Source organism: Peromyscus californicus, unplaced genomic scaffold (genome assembly GCF_007827085.1).
Source record: "Peromyscus californicus insignis strain IS unplaced genomic scaffold, ASM782708v3 Scaffold_14__1_contigs__length_90479793_seg_2, whole genome shotgun sequence".
Classification (NCBI taxonomy): domain Eukaryota; kingdom Metazoa; phylum Chordata; class Mammalia; order Rodentia; family Cricetidae; genus Peromyscus; species Peromyscus californicus.
Window position 1 is genome coordinate 50,980,147 of NW_026294436.1, and position 19,999 is coordinate 51,000,145.

A 19,999-nucleotide genomic window follows, 5' to 3' on the forward strand; every position below is an offset into this window, starting at 1 on the left:
CAAAACAAAATAACCCACAATTTCAAATGAGCTGACATACACTCAGTGGTAGAACACTTGCTTGGCATGCGCAGGACCCTAGGTTTAATCCTTACTAGCACAAAGAAAGCATTCTGAATGAACCAGATATAACCAATCAAAAAATCACAGCAAGGACAGATGGTAATGGGCGACCTTTTAAGATTCCTCTATGGTGAAGTTATGGTTAATAAAACACGAAAGTACTCATTTTTAACTAAAATAAAGAAGCCAACTGGCCCGTGCTTGAGTCAAGCACTCTCTGGCTCCTACAAAAATCTGGTGAATGTGTCCAGCATCAGTTCACCACAGCCAGAAAGAGTTCAGGTGCAAATGCTCATGCTTACATGGGAAACTGAGTACAAGAGGAACGGGAACATCTGTGTCCCCCCCCTTCCTGATGTGACACAGCTTTATTAGAATAAAAACGAATGTCGTCAGTGAAACAGGCTCTTAACAGCTGAGCCGTCTCTACAGCACAAAGGGATTTTTAAGAAATAAGAACAATACATGCCTAACTTAAATAATTAGTAATAAATTCGAGAGCACTCAGGAGGCAGAGACAACCAAATCTCTGTGAGTTTCAAGGCCAGCCTGATCTACATAGTGCACTTCCTACATAGTGAAACCATGCCTCCAATAAAGGGGGCAGAAATGAATCCTATGTATTTATCAAATACCCGCTATGTGCTCTTGAAGCTATATTTTCAAATACCACAACCACTTTGATGGAAAGCTTACCAAACATTTCCTTGGCTTCAAAATATTCCTCCTAAGATAGTTCCCTACAAAGCATGGAAAGGTGGTTACTTTACTACGGAGCAACACAGCACCAGAAATGGCCTCAACTGAGAATCGTGTCTGTCACTCCTGTGACATTCCTGCCAAATGCAGAGCCTGAATCACCAGACCTGCTCTATTATTTATATTTAAAGATATTGGTGTGAACTTTTAAAAGGCTTGGGGTGCTCTAGGATAAAGGTGACTAGAACCAGGAACTGCCATGGTATAAGGGATGACCTTAAGACAACAGGCAAATTAAAGCCACATATCAGATAATAACAAGATTTCAATATTCATCTTCTGATTTTGATAATGACACTGATTATACGAGAAAGTGTCTTTAATCTTAGAGACTGTGCAATGAAGTACTTGGGGGGCAGGAAGCATCCTTTCTGATGCTCGGCAAGGAAGGAGAGGAGAGAGATAAAAAATGTTAACATTTGAACAATCTGGGTGAAGGCAGACAATACTCTTTGCATTCTTTTGCAACTTTTTCTTAAGTCTGAAATTACAACAAAATAAATATGAAAGAGAAAAATAATACAGTATTTTATTTACTCTTGCCAACATTTGAACTTCTATAATTCAGTGATGCCTCTGGGGCCTCGTGCAAGCAGGGCGATGAGCCCCATCTAGACGTGCCCAGCTTGGAGACATGACCTTCCCGTGTGCTCTTGATTCCTTTTTGCATTCAGACCAGGGCAGCTGGCCCAGGTCCCAGCCAGCTGCAGCAGGTCTACGTTACCTCCTAATTAAGTGTTCCCATGTATTACAGGCTTCAAAGCTGTCCGGCTCACGTTCACTTTACAGATGAACATACTCTAGGCCAGAAGGAGGACTTATTGAAGAAGGTATCCAGACCATACTGAACAAAGTCGGATGGGAAGAACTCCAAGGCTACCTTCTTTCTGACGCCATGCTCACTTCACCAACACATACAATAAACCTGGTCTTTGTGGGACAGCTAAGTGAGAAGGAACATGACATGAAGACGGGGGACAGGTAAAGGCACTTCCATCCCTGGGACCCACGAGGAGCATGAAGACTCCTGAAGGTTGTGCTCTTGCACACACACACACACACACACACACACACACACACACACACACTCACACACTCACACACTCACACACGCTAAATTTTTTAAATCTTAGTAACTTGAAGAAATGGACTTTGTCAAGTTAGTTCTAGCTTCCTGTGGGTTTTGTTGTTGACTACTATCCTGTGGCCAGAGAAGTCAGTGACAGTGAGCAATGAATGTATTTCAGGATTTTCCTCTAAGTTCACCCCTGCTCAACAGAGAAACCCACATCCACACTGTTCCAGAATCTCTGGACATTTTGCCACCTACTGGCTGGCTGTATGGATCAAAGCGTAGCTTACTGCTCTCTGTGAGGTACATACACAGAGACACCACACAACCCAGGGTGAAAGAACACATATTGCTAATTGTGTGACACAGACACTGTAGGGCACCCCATTCATCCAAGACTTTCCCAGGCTCTTTCAGATACTGTACCTTTTGCTTCCTGACTCACTATAAATGTCCAAGGGAATGAAACCCTTTTCAATCCCTCAGGGTCATCCTCCCCAAAGATGAGCACTCACCAGGGACCTCTCAAGGAGTGCCCAGAACAACCAACCGCGTCGAATCACCAAGTGTGACACCATGCTTATTTGACCAGCATACAAAATAGTAAACAGTCTCTTACAGAAGAATCACGTTACCAGGAGAGATGGCTCAAGAACCTTTGAGGAAGCGCTATAAAACTTTCTAAGCCACACTGGCATTTTAAAAACAATTTCCAAAACCGTATGCTCATGTGAATTCTCAAAGAGAAATGTTTAAGTAAGTTTGGCTAAGAGGGTACCATAGCATCATGAGAAAGAATAAGGAAGATGCACGAACGTGCGCGCGCGCGTGTGTGTGTGTGTGTGTGTGTGTGTGTGTGTGTGTAAGCCAGGTTGATGCAAGGTATCCTCTTTACATTATTTTTGAGACAGGGTCTCTCACCTTACCCGAAGCCTGCCAGACTCAGCTAAGCCAGCTAGCCAGAGAGCCCCAGAGATGCTCCCATTTCTGCTCCCCTACCCCCTGGGCACTTCAGTACTGACTCTTATGAGGAAACTGCGGGCTGAATTCCGGTCATTGCACTTGAGTGGCAGGGGCTTGACTGAGCCATCTCCCTAGCCCAGTAACAAATCAGAAAGTCCTTTAATGCTGATATAAAATGATCCCCAAGATAGATTATTAAATTTTAAAACAAAGCAAAATGTAACATATCCTATACAAAATTTAATTCAAATAGATCAGGCTTAAATATAAGAGGTAAAACTATACATACAATCTTAAAGGAAACACTGGAGTTCATTGTTGCGGCCTTCTATTAGTCAGTGGACGGTTTCATAGACACCAAAAGCAGAAGCAATGAAAGATACAATGAGCAAATTGGGTTTAATAAACATTAAAAACTTGTGTGCTGGGGCTGGAGAGATGGCTCAGAGGTTAAGAGCAGTGACTGCTCTTCCAGAGGTCCTGAGTTCAATTCCCAGCAACCACATGGTGGCTCACAACCATCTGTAATAAGATCTGGTGCCCTCTTCTGGTCTGCAGACAGACATACATGCAGGCAGAACACTGCATACATAATAAATAAATCTTTAAAAAAAAAAACTTGTGTGCCACTAATAGGAGAAAATATCTGCCCGCTGTGCCTAACCTGGTACGCTGTAGCTCAGAGAGAGACCTTCGCTCAAGAGCTACGGTGGGGATTAGAGGGATGGGGTGGGGAGGGGGGAGTTGTTGATCAGGGTTCAGTTCCCAGCACCCACATGGAGGCTTACAACTGTCTGTAACTCCAGTTGTAGGAAATCTGATGCCCTCTTTTGACATCCTCAAATACTGTACAGGCATGGCACATTTGTGTACATGCTGGAAAAATACGCACATAAAAATAAAAATAAGTATTTTAAAATTAAATAAACACAACCAAGGTAGACAGTGCCCAAGGAATGGTACCTAAGGTTGATCTCTGGCCTACACCTATACACACACATGTGGGGTTGGGGTTGGGGTGGGGCAGTCCGCTTTCCCTACTCTTTTGCCATTTCTGGACCTCCTTAGAAAGCTGGCCCTGCTCCAAAGAGTTTTGAACTTTTTCATACCCTCGCGAAGCAATGTGATGTCATCAGCTCCAGAACCAAATTTTGCAAAGTGAGTTCAAGGCCAGCCAGAGAGACATAGCAAGACCCTACTTCACAAACCAAAAGTAAACAAATACCAAAACACAGATGTATTAGAAATATTGTATAAAATCACCTTCAAGCTACTTATAAATACTGTCTATTAAACAAATGAATTTGCATCACAGACTTGGTCTACCCCCCCAAGATATCTCAGAATGTATATGCTTATGCAAATATTCCAAAATTTAAGAAAAAAAAAACCTGAAACATGTCTGGTCCTGCACGTTTCAGATGAGGGAGACACAATGTGGAGTGCCTACCTCATTAGGTTATTTAGGACTGAAATGAATTAATGTTTACAAAGGGCTTAAAATGGTACCTGGCCTAGCATACGCTCCATATACTATGACAGATAAGTCAGCAGCTGCAAGAACACTTAGGGACATTGCTATTGGACAGTGCTCATGCCCTAAGGAAAGTGTTTATCAAGAGACATTAGCAGGGAAGGAGGAGGAGGAATGAGAACATTTGTGACATATGCGTTGAAATGCTATGGTGAAACTCACTACTTTGTACACTAACTTAAAAAGCGAATAAAAGGCATTTAGTTTCTCTTTTCTCTGGAGAATTACCATTATTAGTAATGAGTGTAAAACCTTGGTTCCACTCACTTCATGTGCATTTCTTATCTGTCCAAATGGTCTCTAAGCGATGACAGGACCTAGGCATCCTCAGTTACCCTGGGGCTTTTGTGAGTTCAGGCCTTGTGTGACACCAAGCCCCACCCCCCAAGTTCAGTGGTTCTCAACATGTGGGTCACCCTTTGTGTGCAGAATGGTCCTTTCATAGGAGTTACATATCAGATATTCTGCATATCAGATATTTACATTACGATTCTTAACAGTAGCAAAATCACAGCTATGAAGTAAAAACAAAAATAATTTTATGGTTGGGGGTCACCACAGCATGAGGAATTGTACTAAATGATCACAGCATTAATTAGAAAGTTGAGAACCAGGCCGGGTGGTGGTGGTGCACAGCTTTAATCCCAGCACTCAGGAGGCAGAGGCAGGTGGACCTCTGTGAGTTCGAGGCCAGCTTGGGCTACAGAGAGAGTTCCAGGACAGGCACCAAAATTACACTGAGAAACCCTGTCTTGAAAAACAAAAATAAACAAAAGAAGGTTGAGAACCACTGGCCTAGCTACATGCCTGTGCGGCCATACTGGGCCACAAACAGGTCACGGTTTGCCCGGCAGCCCCCTGCAGCGGTCTCTGCCAGCAGCAGTTGAGACTGTCCAGCCCCTCTTCCCAGCATGCTAGCTTGTGGGAGCTCCATTCACCGGGACGGAATTCATGGTTGATCCTCCACGACCAGAAGGCTCTGATGCTGGAGTGAGCACAGACTAGAGGAAAGGATTGGAAACAAAGTACCCAAAACTAGAGGCTGACGAGAAGAATCAGAAGAGAAGGCTAAAGGGGAATAAAAGACTGGAAATGTAATGGTCAAATTCCCAAACCTCCACATGACAAGATTGAACTATTAAATGGAGTGCAGACACTGTGAAGCCAAAGTCAGGTTTCTTAGCAAGCCAAATTCTGCAGCATGTCTGTACTGTAAAGCAGGAAAAGATCTGAAGGGGTGTGGGGGGTGTGGGGGGGGGGGACGAAGACACGGATACAGCAGCCGAGGCAAGGGCAGACACGAGGCAGCGGTAGAGGTCCCCCAGACTTGAGGGACTGCCAGGTGCATACAAGGAAGGGCCAGAAGGACTGGGAAGGAAGAATGTTTGCCAGGAAACGATTCCAACAATGGGCTGTGGATAGCTGGAGAGGGAGAGAAGCAGCCAGGAAGTGACTAATGCACTGAAGGGGGGCACGGTGGTTGGGGAGCAAGACCATGGTTTGAGGAGCTCCAGCAACTGGCAGTGGGCTTAGGAGCCGGCCCTGAGGAGGAGGGTGACGTTCTGAAGGTGACAGATATGCTTTCTGGTCAGGGTGACAGCCAGAGACAAAAGAAGGGGAGGAGAGAAGGCCAGACAAGGAGGAAACAACAGCCTGAGGGTGTGCAGGACCTCAGAGACACAGGGACTTCCTGTAGGTGAGGGTCCTCCAGGTGAGTGCCCACAGCGAGACTACAAAAGGTTAAGTTGGAGGAAAGTAAATGCAGACGGACTCTGACTGGATTCCCCGAGGGCTGGCTGGAGTGTCAGGGAGGGTGACATTTTATAGGAAAGAAGGAACACACTGGAGGCTTCAGACCTCCATTTCAACGTTTTGTTTAAGGTAAACCGTTTCCGTACCTTACAATTTTAGAGAGCTTTAACTATGACTTTAAAAATTCAAGTCAAATGTGGTGGCTCAAACCAGTAATCCAACACTTAGGAAGCCAAACACAGGAGGATTACTGTGAGTTCAAGGCCAGGCAGAGCTACACAGTGAGTCTGAAGCCAGCCTGGGCTATATGTAGCATGAGACCCTGTCTCAAACAAATATATATAAATAAATAGAAGATTAAAAACGCAAAAGCTCCACCACTTAAACCTTTCAGGTCACAAACTTCAACTTGTAAAATAAGCCATGCCAACTCTGCCATCCCATGAACGCACTCAGTAAATACCTACTGAACTCCTAGGACATTGCCGAAGTGGCCCAGGCCCTTTCCTAGACCTTGCTGTGGGAATCTTTCTGAAGAAAGCACTCTCCACCAGTGAGAGTGGGAGAGAGGAGATGTCACCGGTAGACCGAAGCCAGAATAGTTCCTGGAAAGCTTCGATCCCGGGTCCAGTTTGTATTCTCATTTAATACTCTAAAACCACAAGGTGGGGTGGGCAAACAGGCAAGGTTTTACAGAAGCATCCTGGCAGTTAGCAGGGTGTTGTGGGGAACTACCCACTGTTTCAGCTATTCCTCCAGGTCGTTCTGTTTCAGGTAGCAAGTGGCGTCATGCTTGGCAAACAGGCGGGACAAGCAGGACCTTAAGTAAATCAGTTCATCATCAGTATCTAGTAACTGGTCGTTCCTACCTTTTCCTACGTCAGCCTCAGTGGTGATTTATATCATCATTAGTGGGAAAGCCAGGAAAGAATAAACATGAAAAAGAAAAAAAAAAAAGAAAAAAATAATTCCCATCTCTAAACAGTAGAAAGAACGCAAACCAGAGCGATGTAAATGAGTGCGTAATGGGGTCAGCAGGTCTGTAAACATTTCACTCTGTGTCTGTGCTCCCAGCAGGCATGAGTGCTGGCTGTGCGCATGAGCATTTGTGTACTCTTTACTTCTCAGTCCAGTGCTCTTCCCATTTAACGTTAGTCTAAAATGTGTAGACATACAGTACAGATGTGATTGCTAAGGGGGAAAAGGGAGGAGAAAAGAGGCTGGGACTATGAGTTTTGAAACATTGAAACATTTGAAACAAGAAACATTCCCGCAGAACAGACAACACTGGTTGTTTGTAGAGTTTAATCTACTTTCTAAACGGCAGGCCTCCACAAACTTTGGGGGGAGGGGGGGGGAGAACCCAGTCAAGGCTGTATCTCCTTGCCTACAATGTAACTGTCAGCACCTTGCAACACTAACAAGTTGTTGGACCACCTTGCCTCCGGAGAGACTAAAGCCCAGATAATGATGGGTCAACGGTGGGTGAACCCACACCCTGACCTGGCCGCTTAGACTTGCATATACCTCTAGCCCTCTATTTAAACTTTAAACTTTTCAGGACCCTGAGGATGGGCTAGAGTTGGGTCATTGAATCTCTGATCTTCCCAAAGTGGCCACATTGACTCCACTTTCTAATTTTTTTTTTAAATTGATTTGACTGTTTTGACTTCTCAATAACCTGGCATCTTACAGCAAAGATTGTAACCCCAAGTTCCATAAGACTTTCAAGTACTTAGTGCCTAAGAAGTACTTAGACAGATACTTGCTAAGTAACTGAACAGAATTTGAGAGGCTGTTCTGGATGGCTACAATGGCGTGTTCCTATAGTCCTGGGAGCCTGGAGGCTGAGGCAGAGTAGCTTGAATCACAGGAGTTGAAGGCCAGTCCAGGTAACATGGTAAAGTAATCTCAAAACCACAAAAGTTGGGTGTGGTATATACCTTTAATCTAGCACTTGGGAGGCTGAGACAGGAAGATACTAAATTCAAGGCCAGCCTGAAATAATAGTAAGACATTGTCTCAAAAGAACTTTTTGGAAAAGATGAACCCTTACGTATAGTACTCTCAAATCAGCCCAGACTGTCCTCGAACTCACAGCAATCCTCCTGTCTTCCACCCCTCAAGTGTTGGGACTTTAGGTGTGAGCCACGATACCTGGCTTCTAAAAAAGATTGGTTTATTTTATACCAGAGGAGGTGATGTTTCACTCATAACATCAATGTTCCTGCTTCTGCTGCTTTTTAACACCCTAAAGACCATTTTGACTGCCCTGCCTTCAACAGCAATCCGATATCACACAATTCAGCCCACAAGATTCTAATAAAATGGAGTCTGGGTCTATTCTGTGTTCCTTTGCTTAAACACAAATACAACCTACACCAATACAAAAATAAACAAATAATAAAACATACCTTCTCTTTTTCCTTGAGAGAAACAGGAAAACACAGAACAGATCCCATCTAATACATACACAGTGAACCTTTGTCCATTTTTACTATTAACAACCAGGTTAAATGAAAGTTGGTAATCCAACGGAATCTCACCTACATTTCTGGTTCCTGAGACTAGTTACCTTAGGAACTCTTACACGAAAGAAACTGAGTAATGGACATTGAACAAATTGCATTTTGCACAAAAAAAAAAAAAAAAAAAAATGGGGGGGACCCCTCCGTGTTTTCTTAGCAGTTGGCCCTCTCTGTAACCACTACTTAACCGAATTCTGAGGCAGAAACAAGTGCTTTGCTTTGAACAACACACACAGACAAAAAAAAGTCCTGAGGCAGACACTACTTCAGACGCTCCATAAAACAACTCATCCAATTCACATAAACCGAGCCGGAGCCCTTTATCAAAAACTTGAGTCTGGTTATTTGGTAAGGGCCGGGAGGGAGGGTTATTTAAATCAAAGTAAAAGTATGCTTTGTAAATGTTCTACGTCTTGTCGAATTATGGTGCCCATGTTTGGCATTAATACGAATTCAAAGAAATTCGTTTAAGCTTTTGCATTCTAGTCCAGAAACTAACATAAATTTCTTCTCTATGATTTGCAGACCCCAGAGGTGAGACAAATGAGATTCTCGGTTCTTTCTATCACGGAAGCTTAGGAAAGGATCTTACCAGGTAAAAGAAAAACACTGGCTTAAACAAGGAAATAAACCAACAAAGGCCCCACAGATGAAAAAATCCGGCAACCTTCCGCCATCTCCCAAAGGTGGAGAATCCTATTCCAGAGTCGGATTCCCAGGAGGCCTCGGGAGACCCAGAGTCACCAGGAGGCCGACGGCAGGGGACTGGGTGGGAGTAGGCTCCGGGGACTGCCCCCCACCGGGGAAGCTGCAAGGCAGGGAGCCCCCTCCTCTCCTCCACGTTCAGGGATCCAAAGAAAAGAGGTTCCTCGGCTCCCGGCCGCGCTCCCCGGGCGGCGTGCCCGGGCCCCAGAGCGCGCAGACCGCGCCCCCTCCCCTCCGCGGCGCCCCGAGCGCGCGCACGGCCGCGGAGCCCCCTCCCGGCCCCGGCCCGGCCCCGGCCCGGCCCCGCATCACTCACACAGCCCGAGCATCGCGGCCAGCACCGACCACAGCCAGCGCCGGCGGGCCGGGACTACCGTCAGAGCCACGGCTCCGACGGCCTCGGCCATCCTGCTCCCGCCGCTCCGTTCGGCCCGGGTCCCCGCAGCGCTCGGCTCGCTCTGCCTCACACCCCCACAGCTCCGGGTCCCCGGCTGCGCGCGCGAGGACCACCGCTCCACGCCACGGCTCCCCGCTCCCGGCCCCAGTGGTCAACCCGCCAGCCCACCGCCCAGCCCCAGCCCCCCTGGGCCCGCCCCACCGCCCGCTCATTGGTCGTCCGGGCCAGCCGTGAAGGACACCATTGGACAACTCTCGAGCCCGCCAGCCCCCCTCCTCGAGCAAGGCCCCGCCCCCGGGGTCCCACCCTTGGTGGGTCCGCGCGGCGTACCCGCGTACGGTGCCTCTGCCGCGGCCCAGCGTGGAGCCTGCCTGCGTGGCTGGCCAGGGAGCTGCCCTCCGGCCCCCCGCCGCCAGGGTCTGCCCTCCTCGCTTGGGGCCAGCCCCCCCAGTTCTCTTCGTTTTCCTCCCCGTGGTATGTTCCAAGTCCTGATCCCATCTCGGACAAGGATCTGCTCGGTTACTCCTGGGTGGGGGAGGGGGTTGGGAGTGAAGCGTGAAGTGAGGAGAGACTTACAGTCCGGTGGTCCAGACCGTAAAAGGGCCCCCCAGCCCTTTGCCCTTTGCCCAGGGTCTGTCTTTGCCTGAACTGGATCGTTGGTGTTGCCATCTGAGAAGTCTCCACCTTGCCCTAACCTCTGAGCTGCCCCTCTTTGGGTTTTCAAGGGACTGGAAAGGAATGGCTATTGGAACTCTTTCCTGCCACCTAGATCACCAGTGAATGAACGGACTGTTTGTTTAGCATACCAATGTCCCTCTGCCGGTACATGAAAAAGTTAGGACGGGGGGTGGGGGGTGGGGGTGGGGGAACCACACGTTCCTCACCTAAATTCTGAACTTCCTTAGTCCAGAACAGTGCCTGCTGCAATCTAACTGCCCAACACATCCTGAAGAGTGGGAGGATTCTGAGAATGGCCTTCCAAGGGGGAAAATGGAGGGACCAGAACACAAAACAGATGAGAGTGAGTGAAGAACAGGAAAATCCAAGAGTGGGGATGGGAAATGAGTTTTAGATGGTGCAAGCGGCCACACTGCAACCTCTCATTTCGGGGTTTTGTCGAAAGCCAGTTTTTTGTTTGTTTTTTTTTGTTTTATTTTGTCGTCCTCCTCCCCCGCGCCCCTCCCCACAGACTTTCTCTGTGTAGCCTTGGCTGTCCTGGAGCTCGCTGTGTAGACCAGGCTGGCCTCCCGAACCCACAGAGATCCGCCTGCCAAAGCGGGCACCAACATCGAAAGCCAGTCTTCACAGCGTCTTCCTGATGTCTTTGCTGGTCTAACCCCATAGTAATTCCTAATTACCAGGCAATTAGAGAAAACCAGGAAAGCACACCACAGCCTTTTTGCCTTTTCTGTCTGTCAGCAGGTTCTTCCGTTAGGAGTCCGTGTTAATTGATCTGTAGATGTGCAGCCACTAGACTTCAAGTAGCACATGTCTGGTAGTGTAGACAAACTGACACTCAATTTTTAAAGCAATTCTTTGGGGGGCTGTTGTTGTTTCTTTGAGGCAGGGTCTCTCTGTGTAGTCTTTGCTGGCCTGGAATTTGCTTTGTAGACCAGGTTGGCCTCTAACACAGAGACCTGCCTGCCTCTGCTTCCTGCATGCTGGAATCAAAGGTCCTGAATGCTGGGATTAGAGGCATGTGCCACCACATTCACCTCAAAGCAAATCTTGAGGAGAAAGGCAAGTAAAACAGACACCTGAGGCTTATGGGAACAGTGGCTTTCAAAGACATGCGCATGCGTTAAAGCAACGCAGATTGTCAGATTGTCATGTACTTCTAAACAGAACCGCTGGGCCAAGAGGACTCTGGGAAGGATTTATGGAAGATATATTTGAGGTAGACTTTTCATGAATAAAAGTTCACTAGAGAAATAGAAAGGGCAAGCTGTGAAGGATGGGTCTGAGAAAGAACGATTGTTTCGAGTTTGAGGCCAGCCTAGGCTGATCGTGAGTTTTAAGCCAGCCTGAGCCGCAGTGTAGACGACACTGTGAGACTATCTCAAAAAATAAAATGAAAACAGAATAGGAAAAGCAAAGCCAGAGGACCGAAAAGCGTGCATCACGTGTGCAACAGCTTCCAGTTTCGAGGGAGAGAAAAAGGAAAGAAAGAATGCCAAGAGGGTGTGCGGTGGTGAGATTTTGAAGAGCCCTAAGTTATTCAGTAGAGTGACAAAGTCTGATCTGTGCAGAAGAGGGCTCCCTGTGCTGGGAGAAGGGGAGCACTCACCTTTAATCAACTATGCTGGGGAAGGGGAGCACTCGCCTTTAATCCTATGCTGGGGAAGGGGAACACTCGCCTTTAATCCTATGCTGGGGAAGGGGAGCACTTACCTTTAATCAACTATGCTGGGGAAGGGGAACACTCACCTTTAATCCTATACTTGGGGAAGGGGAGCATTCGCCTTTAATCCTATGCTGGGGAAGGGGAGCACTCGCCTTTAATCCTATGCTGGGGAAGGGGAGCACTCGCCTTTAATCCTATGCTGGGGAAAGGGGAGCACTCACCTGTAACTCAGGAGGTAGAGGCAGGTGTTCTTTGTAAAGCTTTTTCATTTGGGCCACCAACCAGCTGCCAAATCATGACATGGAGGCTTCTTTTTTTTTTTTTTTTTTTTTTTTGGTTTTTTGAGACAGGGTTTCTCTGTGTAGCTTTGCGCCTTTTCCTGGAACTCACTTGGTAGCCCAGGCTGGCCTCGAACTCACAGAGATCCGCCTGGCTCTGCCTCCCGAGTGCTGGGATTAAAGGCGTGCGCCACCACCGCCCGGCGACATGGAGGCTTCTTATTAGTTATGAATGCTCAGCCTAGCTTAGGCGCCTTTCTGGCTAGCTCTTTTGACTTAAGTTAACCTGTTTCTCTTTATCTACTTTTTCTTTCTGTATATCCTACTTTTCCTGTTTCTTCCGCGTCTGTCTGTCTGGCAGCTGCCTGCCTGGCTGGCCCTGGGTGTATCCCTCTCTTTCTCCATGTTCTCTTCCTCTCTTCTTCTTTTCCTAGATTCTTCCTCCTAATTATTCTCTCTGTGTGCCAGCCTCACCTCTCTCCTGCCTAGCTATTGACCATTCAGCTTTTCATTAGACCAATCAGGTGCCTTAGGCAGGCAAGGTGAAACAAATGCAACACGTCTTTACATAATTAAACAACTACAGCATAAACTATGTAACACACCCTTACATGTTAAACACATGCAGCAGAAACAAATGTAACACACCTTTACACAGTTAAAGTAATATTCCACAGCATAAACAAATGTAACACATCTTTACATAGTTAAATATTCCACAACAGGTCTTTGTGAGTTTGAGGCCTGCCTGCTCTACACAGTGAGTTCCATGTCAGCCAGGATTACACAGTGAGACCCTGTCTCAAAAAGGGAGAGAGAGAGAGAGAGAGAGAGAGAGAGAGAGAGAGAGAGAGAGAGAGAGAGAGAGGAGAAAGCATGTACATGCACAAGCACATGATGTAAGGTATCACATGGAGGTGGAGAGGAAGGCAGCATTTGAGAAGTGGTTCAGAAAAAGGATTGACACAATATCCTATAAATCAAGTAGAAAATGCAATCAAGAAAAAGTTCTCATTTCTAGCCTGTCAATCTTGCCTTTAAGATCAGTTTCAGCCAGCTACTTCCCCCAGGTGATCACCTCAGGGCAAAGCCACCATCTCCATCATCCACCAAGACCTGGTGTCTAACGTCGCCACAGTCCAGGAAATTTCAGCCAGGCTGTGCCTCAAGGTGGACAGCGAGATGGTCAGTCAGATAGAGCGTAACACCATTGATGATTCACTCACCGGTGGAAATGCTTCTGACGAAGCTCAGAGGGCAAAGGTACCAAAAGCAAAATAATTACCGGGGAAGCATCACTGACAGGAAACTGGATTCACAAAAGAGACCAAAGGCCTAAAACAAGTACACCCAAGATGCTGTTAACTCTCTCAAAGGCAAACTTGAAAGCCCAAAGCAAGAACAAGTCAAGCCCTTTGTGACCTGGGCTGCAGAAGAAATCAAGCACATCCCGGGCAATTTCAATAACTACTAGTTTTTTATGGATAAAACCATGAATCCAGATGGCTCGGTTGCTGTTCTGGTCTATGTGACTCCAGACAGGATTTTCTTTAAGGGTGGTTTAGAAAATGGAAACATGCTAACAAATTGAGCAATTATATTGGCTTGATTGCCTGTCACCATAACCGGATGATGCTTGTCATCCATACAACACCAGAACCCAAGACAAATAAGACTGATGTCATCTTGAGCTCTCCTTTACTTTTGACTATGATTTATTTAGCGTAGTATTTATATTATAGTGTGTAATACATGTATACATGAAAACCATGACATGTATGTTGTCTAAAAATAAAATATATTTAAACTAAAAATAAAATATTACCACAAGAAAAGGAAATACTGTAATTTGTGGGGCAGGGGGGAAGAAAAATGTTTTGAACTTTGAATGTATGGCCAACAATTAGACCCAAAGATGAGTCCAAGGACCTGTGGGATGGCTCACCCAGTAAAGATACTTGTCACCAAGCCTGATGACTTGACGTCAGTTCCTGGAACTGACATGGTGGAAGAAGATGATAAACGCCTACAAACTGTCCTGTGACCTCCACACAAGCACTGTAGCACAGTGTCTTAATTAGGGTTCCTGTTGCTGTGAAGAGACAGCATGACCACAGCAATTCTTATAAAAGAAAACATTTAATGAGGTGGCTTACAGTTTCAGAGGTTTAGTCCATTATCATCATGGTGGGACATGGGAACGTTCAGGCAGACATGTATCTTCATTGGCAGGCAACAGGGAGTGGTCTGAGACACTGGCTGCGTCTTGAGCATACATATATACATACAAAGCCTGCCTCCACAGTGGCACACTTTCTCCAACAAGGCCACACCTAATAGTGCCACTCCTTTTGGGGGCCATTTTCTTTCAAACCACCAAATGCATGCACACTAAATAAATAAATAAATTCAATTTTTTAAAAAGATTATGAATCTGCTGGGCAGTGGTGGTGCATGCCTTTAATTCTAGTACTTATGAGGCAGAGGCAGGCAGATCTCTGTGAGTTCGAGGCCAGCTTGGTCTACAAAGTGAATTTCCAGGACAGCCAGGGCTGTTACATAGAGAAACCCTGTCTTGAAAAACCAATAATAATAATAATAATAATAATAATAATAAATGAATCAGAGTTGTGGTGGTTTGACTGAGAATGGCCCCCATAGGCTCATATATTTGAAATTTTGGTGGAATTGTTTGAGAAGGATTAGGAGGTGTGGCCTTATTGAAAGAGGTGTGTCACTGGGGATGGGCCTTGAGGCTTCAGAAGCTCATGCTATTCCCAGTTAGTTCTCTCTCTCTCTCTCTCTCTCTCTCTCTCTCTCTCTCTCTCCTTCCCTCCCTCCCTCCCTCCCTTGTGCTTGTCCATCAGCTGTGAGCTCTCAGCTACTGCTATGTACAGGGCCATGCTTACCTGTAGCTTACACATGCTACCATGCTCCCCAAACCTTTGGAACCGTGAGCCCCACTAAACTCTTTGTTCCGTAAGTTGCCTTGGTCATGGTGTCTCTTCAAAGCAATAGAAAGGTAACTAAGACACCAGGCTACCCTGAGAAAAGTTCGCCTATGCAAAATTAGTTTCATTAACAGTCCTGTAGAAAGAATGCTTTAGTAAAATAGCTCTATCCAGAAGTTCGAAAATCTGGAAATTAAGGGTTTTGTTTCTTCTGAGCCTAGAGACAGAAAATTATGGGAAATAAGGGTAATGAGGTCCTCAGAGAAGTGGTCATTATTGAAAGAGAAGCATGGATAGTGGCAGGGACAGAGGCATGGCCACGTGCTGTCACCCACTGCACCCTGTATCCTTCAGGAACCTCACTCAGGTAAGACTAGATCCCTGGCTTCACCACAGCAAAGGATTTCGAGAAGAGCCTGAACAAATAGGAGCTGGAGTTTGTGAAAAGACATCGGAACTTAGAGTTTAATCACCAATTCAAGCGCAGAGATGGGAAAGAAAGACGCAGGCATGCTTCTCTAAGACAGCCACCCTTCACTGTCTTTAAGACAGTCACAGATAAGATTTGGTTTGTTTTGGAGGTTATTATCTTTAAAAGATTGCAAGGAAGTTAACTTTGTAAAGAAGTTACATGCATTTATTTTTCGTGTTCAGGGAAGCACACATGGAAGTCAGAGGACAACTCCAAGGGAGTTGGTTCTCTCCTACGGGGTGGGTTCAGGGCATTGAACTCACACTGTCAGGCTTGGTGGCAAGCCCCCTTACCTACCGAGCCATCTCAGGCCCTGGCTAAAGAGGGTGATAAACGAGACCACAGGGGGTTCCTGAGGTGCTCCTGACAGGATTATAATTGATATGGCAGCTGACAGGTCACCAAGATACAGGAAGTTAGGGTATCTTTATTGTGAATTAAGTTATGGGCTTGAGAGATAGGATTCAAGTTCGACTCTCAGTAGCCACCAGAGATAGCCCACAACTCCAGCTCCAGGACCGATCCAACACCTCAGACCTCTGAGGGTACCTGAACACACACACACACAATAATAATAAGCCCACTTTTTTGTTTTTTGTTTTTTGAGACAGGGTTTCTCTGTGTAGTTTTGTTGCCTGTCCTGGAGCTCGCTCTGTAGACCAGGCTGGCCTCGAACTCACAGAGATCTACCTGGCTCTGCCTCCTGAACGCTGGGATTAAAGGCGTGTGCCACCACCATCCAGCAACATAACATATTTTAAGATTAAAAACCATTATATACATAATTTTTAAAAATTGCCTTCAGTTAGCAACCTTTCCATTAAAAATTCCAGGTCTTAGAATTCTTGTTTCAGTCTGTCTGCAGAGACTCCTTCTCTTTCCATGGCCCCATAATTCTCCCCGTCTTTCTGGCCTTTTCGAGAAGGCTATGCCGCCAGGCATATCATTCAGAGTAGCCAGGATAAAATGTTCCTCAAGATTCAAACTCCCTGTACCCTGCAAGCATCTATGTCCAGTTTCCCAAGGACCTCATTCTAGGGATGGATGTGTCCTGGCCTGGCTCACAGGCTGTCCTGGTTTGTTTTATATTGCTGTGATAAACACCATGACCAATAAGCCTGCAGTCTATTGAGGGAAGTCAAGGCTAGAACTCATGAAACCTGGAGACAGGACCTGAAGCAGTGTATATGGACTGTCTTGTTCATTCTGCCATCTTTAGCTTTTGTTTTTAGAGACAGGGTTTCTCTGTGTAGCCCTGGCTGTCCTGGAACTCGCTCTGTAGACCAGGCTGACCTTGAACTCACAGAGATCCGCCTGCCTCAGTCTCCCGAGTGCTGGGATTTAAAGAAACACGTGTACCACCAAACGTGACCCACCACCACCTGGCTTCAGTCCCTTTTTATAGCACCCAGGGGCTGGGCCCCTCCTCACAACAATTATTAATGAGATAAAGCCCTACAGACATGCCCACAGGCCAAGCTGATCAAGGCAATTTCTAAACTGAGGGTCCCTCTTCTTAGGTGACTCTGGTTTGTGTCAACTGACAAACGCTATCCAGCATCACATTCCTTCTGCTGAGACAGGAAGCTTTGCCATCCTAAGGCAGCCGCTCCTATGAGTGTAATTATTGTCAGTTTCCTCCGTCACTGTTATGAAAGATAAATAAGATAGTCTAATATCTGGGGTGTAAAAAGCAGAAGTTCAACTCCTTAGCTGGTCACGGTGGCTCACACTGGTAATCCCAGTACTCAGGAGACCAGGCAAGCCAAGGCAGCTGCTAAAGGTTTGAGGGCGTTCTGAGTCTCAGTGCGCTCGCTGCCCTGCAGAGGAGGAGATCAGTGTGTTAGCTACAGTGAATTCAGGCAGAAAAGGACAGCATAGACTCTTCGTTTGTGGAGACCAGTGCCTTCAAAAATCTGAAGGGATTACATTGTCTTAGTAAGTAATAATTGCTGCTTCATTTAGGAGGTAGACTTCTTTGGTGTCTGGGGCACATTTTTTTTTTCCAGTTAGACTTACGTGAATAAACTTTCCTGGCATCCAGAACTCACTAATAATTTAAAGAGTATCGTCACCATTTTTGCCTCGAGGTCTAAGAATTAAAGACTGGAGCTAGGACAGTTTCAAATAAAACGAAGGGCAGAGACTGCATGTTAGAATACCAACGCTGTAATTTTCCGGTGTCAAACCCTAGAAAAGGAAGGTGACAAGTCAGGGTCCAGAACCACTGTGTGCCAAATGTTTGCTGGACGACTGAGCAAGAAACGAGCGACTAAGCTGATGGACATCATGCACATGAAAGGAATGGGTCTGTGTAGGACAACCCACTTTACTTCCTGTATGTTTAGCTGTTTGCTAGGATGTTGCTTCTTAATAACTATTCCTCAGAGTACAAAATGTATACTGATAAGGACTTTGGGACAAATTGTGGTCATTCAGAATTACTGAATATTACCCTTGAATGAAGTATTTAAAGATTTAATATCGTTAAGAAGCTGTGATTTTTTTTTAAAAATATGGAACACAGGGGCCATGCTATTTTTCTTTGTACCGTTTCAATTTTAGTGTATGGCGTATGCTGCTGAAAAAACATGAGCTGTGATTTCTTTGTCTAAGTAAGGATAATGGACAATCAGGCCACAATTACATAATTAGTTGCCAGTTAACAATAGAATTAAGAATTAGTATTGGGTGTTTTGTCCCTAAAAAATTATGGGAGGCAAGATTGCAATTTAGGCCTGCTGTGATGCATGCTTTTTAAAATAAATTAAATTAAAATTATAAAAAAAAACACAGCAGTTGGGAGGCAGAAGTAGGTGGGGTTCTGTGAGTTCGAGGCCTGCCTGGTCTATATAGCGAGTTCCAGGCTACTCAAGGATGTGTAGTGAGACCATGTTCAAGAAAAATATTGGCTTCGATATGTTAAAGGATCCTTCCACGGCCAGGAAAGGAATAGCTTTTCTAGCTAGGAAAACACACACACACACACACACACACACACACACAAAACAAACAAACAAACAAAAGCAGTCTCAAGCAAAAGTTCAAGAAATGGACGATTTCACCAAAACAGGAAATGTGAAATACTGCGATGCAACATTGAAAACTCAGTAAGTGGCATTTGCCCCTTGGACACTGTCACATGTAGATTGTTAGCCACAAAGACAGAATCGGGTTTTCAAAACAATAGGTCAGTATTACAATAGTAATGATATCGTTGCATTTTCTGGCTCACTTAATTTAAAAAAAAAAAACCGAAAAATTAAAAACTAAGTATATAAAATACAAACCAGAAAGTTATAAACATGATCACATAAGAATGACCACATGGGGGCGCCAGACTAAATATTTTCATAGACCTTTATGATGACAGGAGAAGCTGCTACACGGCGGCTCGTTGGTCTAGGGGTATGATTCTCGCTTAGGGTGCGAGAGGTCCCGGGTTCAAATCCCGGACGAGCCCTCTTTTGTGACCTTGAGCGTTTTTTGTTTTGTTTTGTTTTGTTTTTTTTTTGGTGAAAAGTAAATAAATGCACAAAATGTATCAGAAACTTAAAATTGCTTTTTCAAAAACGAACAAACAAAACAAACAAAAAACAGCACACTTTACATTCAAGTTCCGATAAAAGGAATAACGTGGAAGCCTAAATGTTTCCTAACCATGTTCTTCCCCGCCCGGTTATTCCGATCACAGGGACTGGGGGTGCTCGGGAGTTTGCAGTCGGGTTTAAGCCATCACGCCTGGGCTGCTCTGTCGTCAAGCGGGGCTACGGTTTCCAGGGATTCTGGAACGCCGCCCTTCCAATCCCCGACGCCCCTGCCACGTGTGGGAGCGTCCGGATCTCCCCGGTTTCTGCACGGAGCGTGTGCTTCAGTGTCCCGCCCTGCTGACCCACATTGAAGTCAGCTGGTCCTTTGCTTCGAAAATGAAGTCGATGGACAGCCGAGCTCCGAGGTTTCACTTAGTCTTTAGGTAAGAAGTGTACGAAAAGTGAAACCGATTTTAATCTCCAAACGAAAGGGCGAAAAAAAATAAGATACAAAACCAGGGCTCGTCCGGGATTTGAACCCGGGACCTCTCGCACCCGAAGCGAGAATCATACCCCTAGACCAACGAGCCGCTCTCCGCAGCAGCGCTCCTGGCGCCTCCCTTCAACCTCCCTCAGGACCTCCTCGCTGAC

General features: G+C 45.9%; 1 protein-coding gene, 2 non-coding genes and 1 pseudogene across 5 annotated transcripts in view; 2 read left to right on the plus strand and 2 right to left on the minus strand.

The window, feature by feature from the left end:
* Window positions 1-9,908, minus strand: part of Mpzl1 (myelin protein zero like 1) — a 43,718-nt gene extending 33,810 nt beyond the window's left edge. For all 3 annotated transcript variants that reach the window (XM_052737475.1, XM_052737473.1, XM_052737474.1), the window contains exon 1: window positions 9,693-9,908. In XM_052737475.1, the coding sequence (XP_052593435.1) occupies window positions 9,693-9,783 (91 nt within the window). In that variant the 5' untranslated portion in view covers window positions 9,784-9,908. The remainder of the gene's footprint in view (window positions 1-9,692) is intronic.
* A 130-nt stretch (window positions 9,909-10,038) lies between these two features.
* LOC128109916 (translationally-controlled tumor protein-like) lies at window positions 10,039-14,224 on the plus strand (annotated as a pseudogene).
* A 4,985-nt stretch (window positions 14,225-19,209) lies between these two features.
* On the plus strand, window positions 19,210-19,281 carry Trnap-agg (transfer RNA proline (anticodon AGG)). The gene has a single exon. It is a non-coding gene; the product is annotated as a tRNA-Pro (tRNA).
* Window positions 19,282-19,866: 585 nt separating this feature from the next.
* On the minus strand, window positions 19,867-19,938 carry Trnap-cgg (transfer RNA proline (anticodon CGG)). The gene has a single exon. It is a non-coding gene; the product is annotated as a tRNA-Pro (tRNA).
* Between the last annotated feature and the right edge of the window lie 61 nt (window positions 19,939-19,999).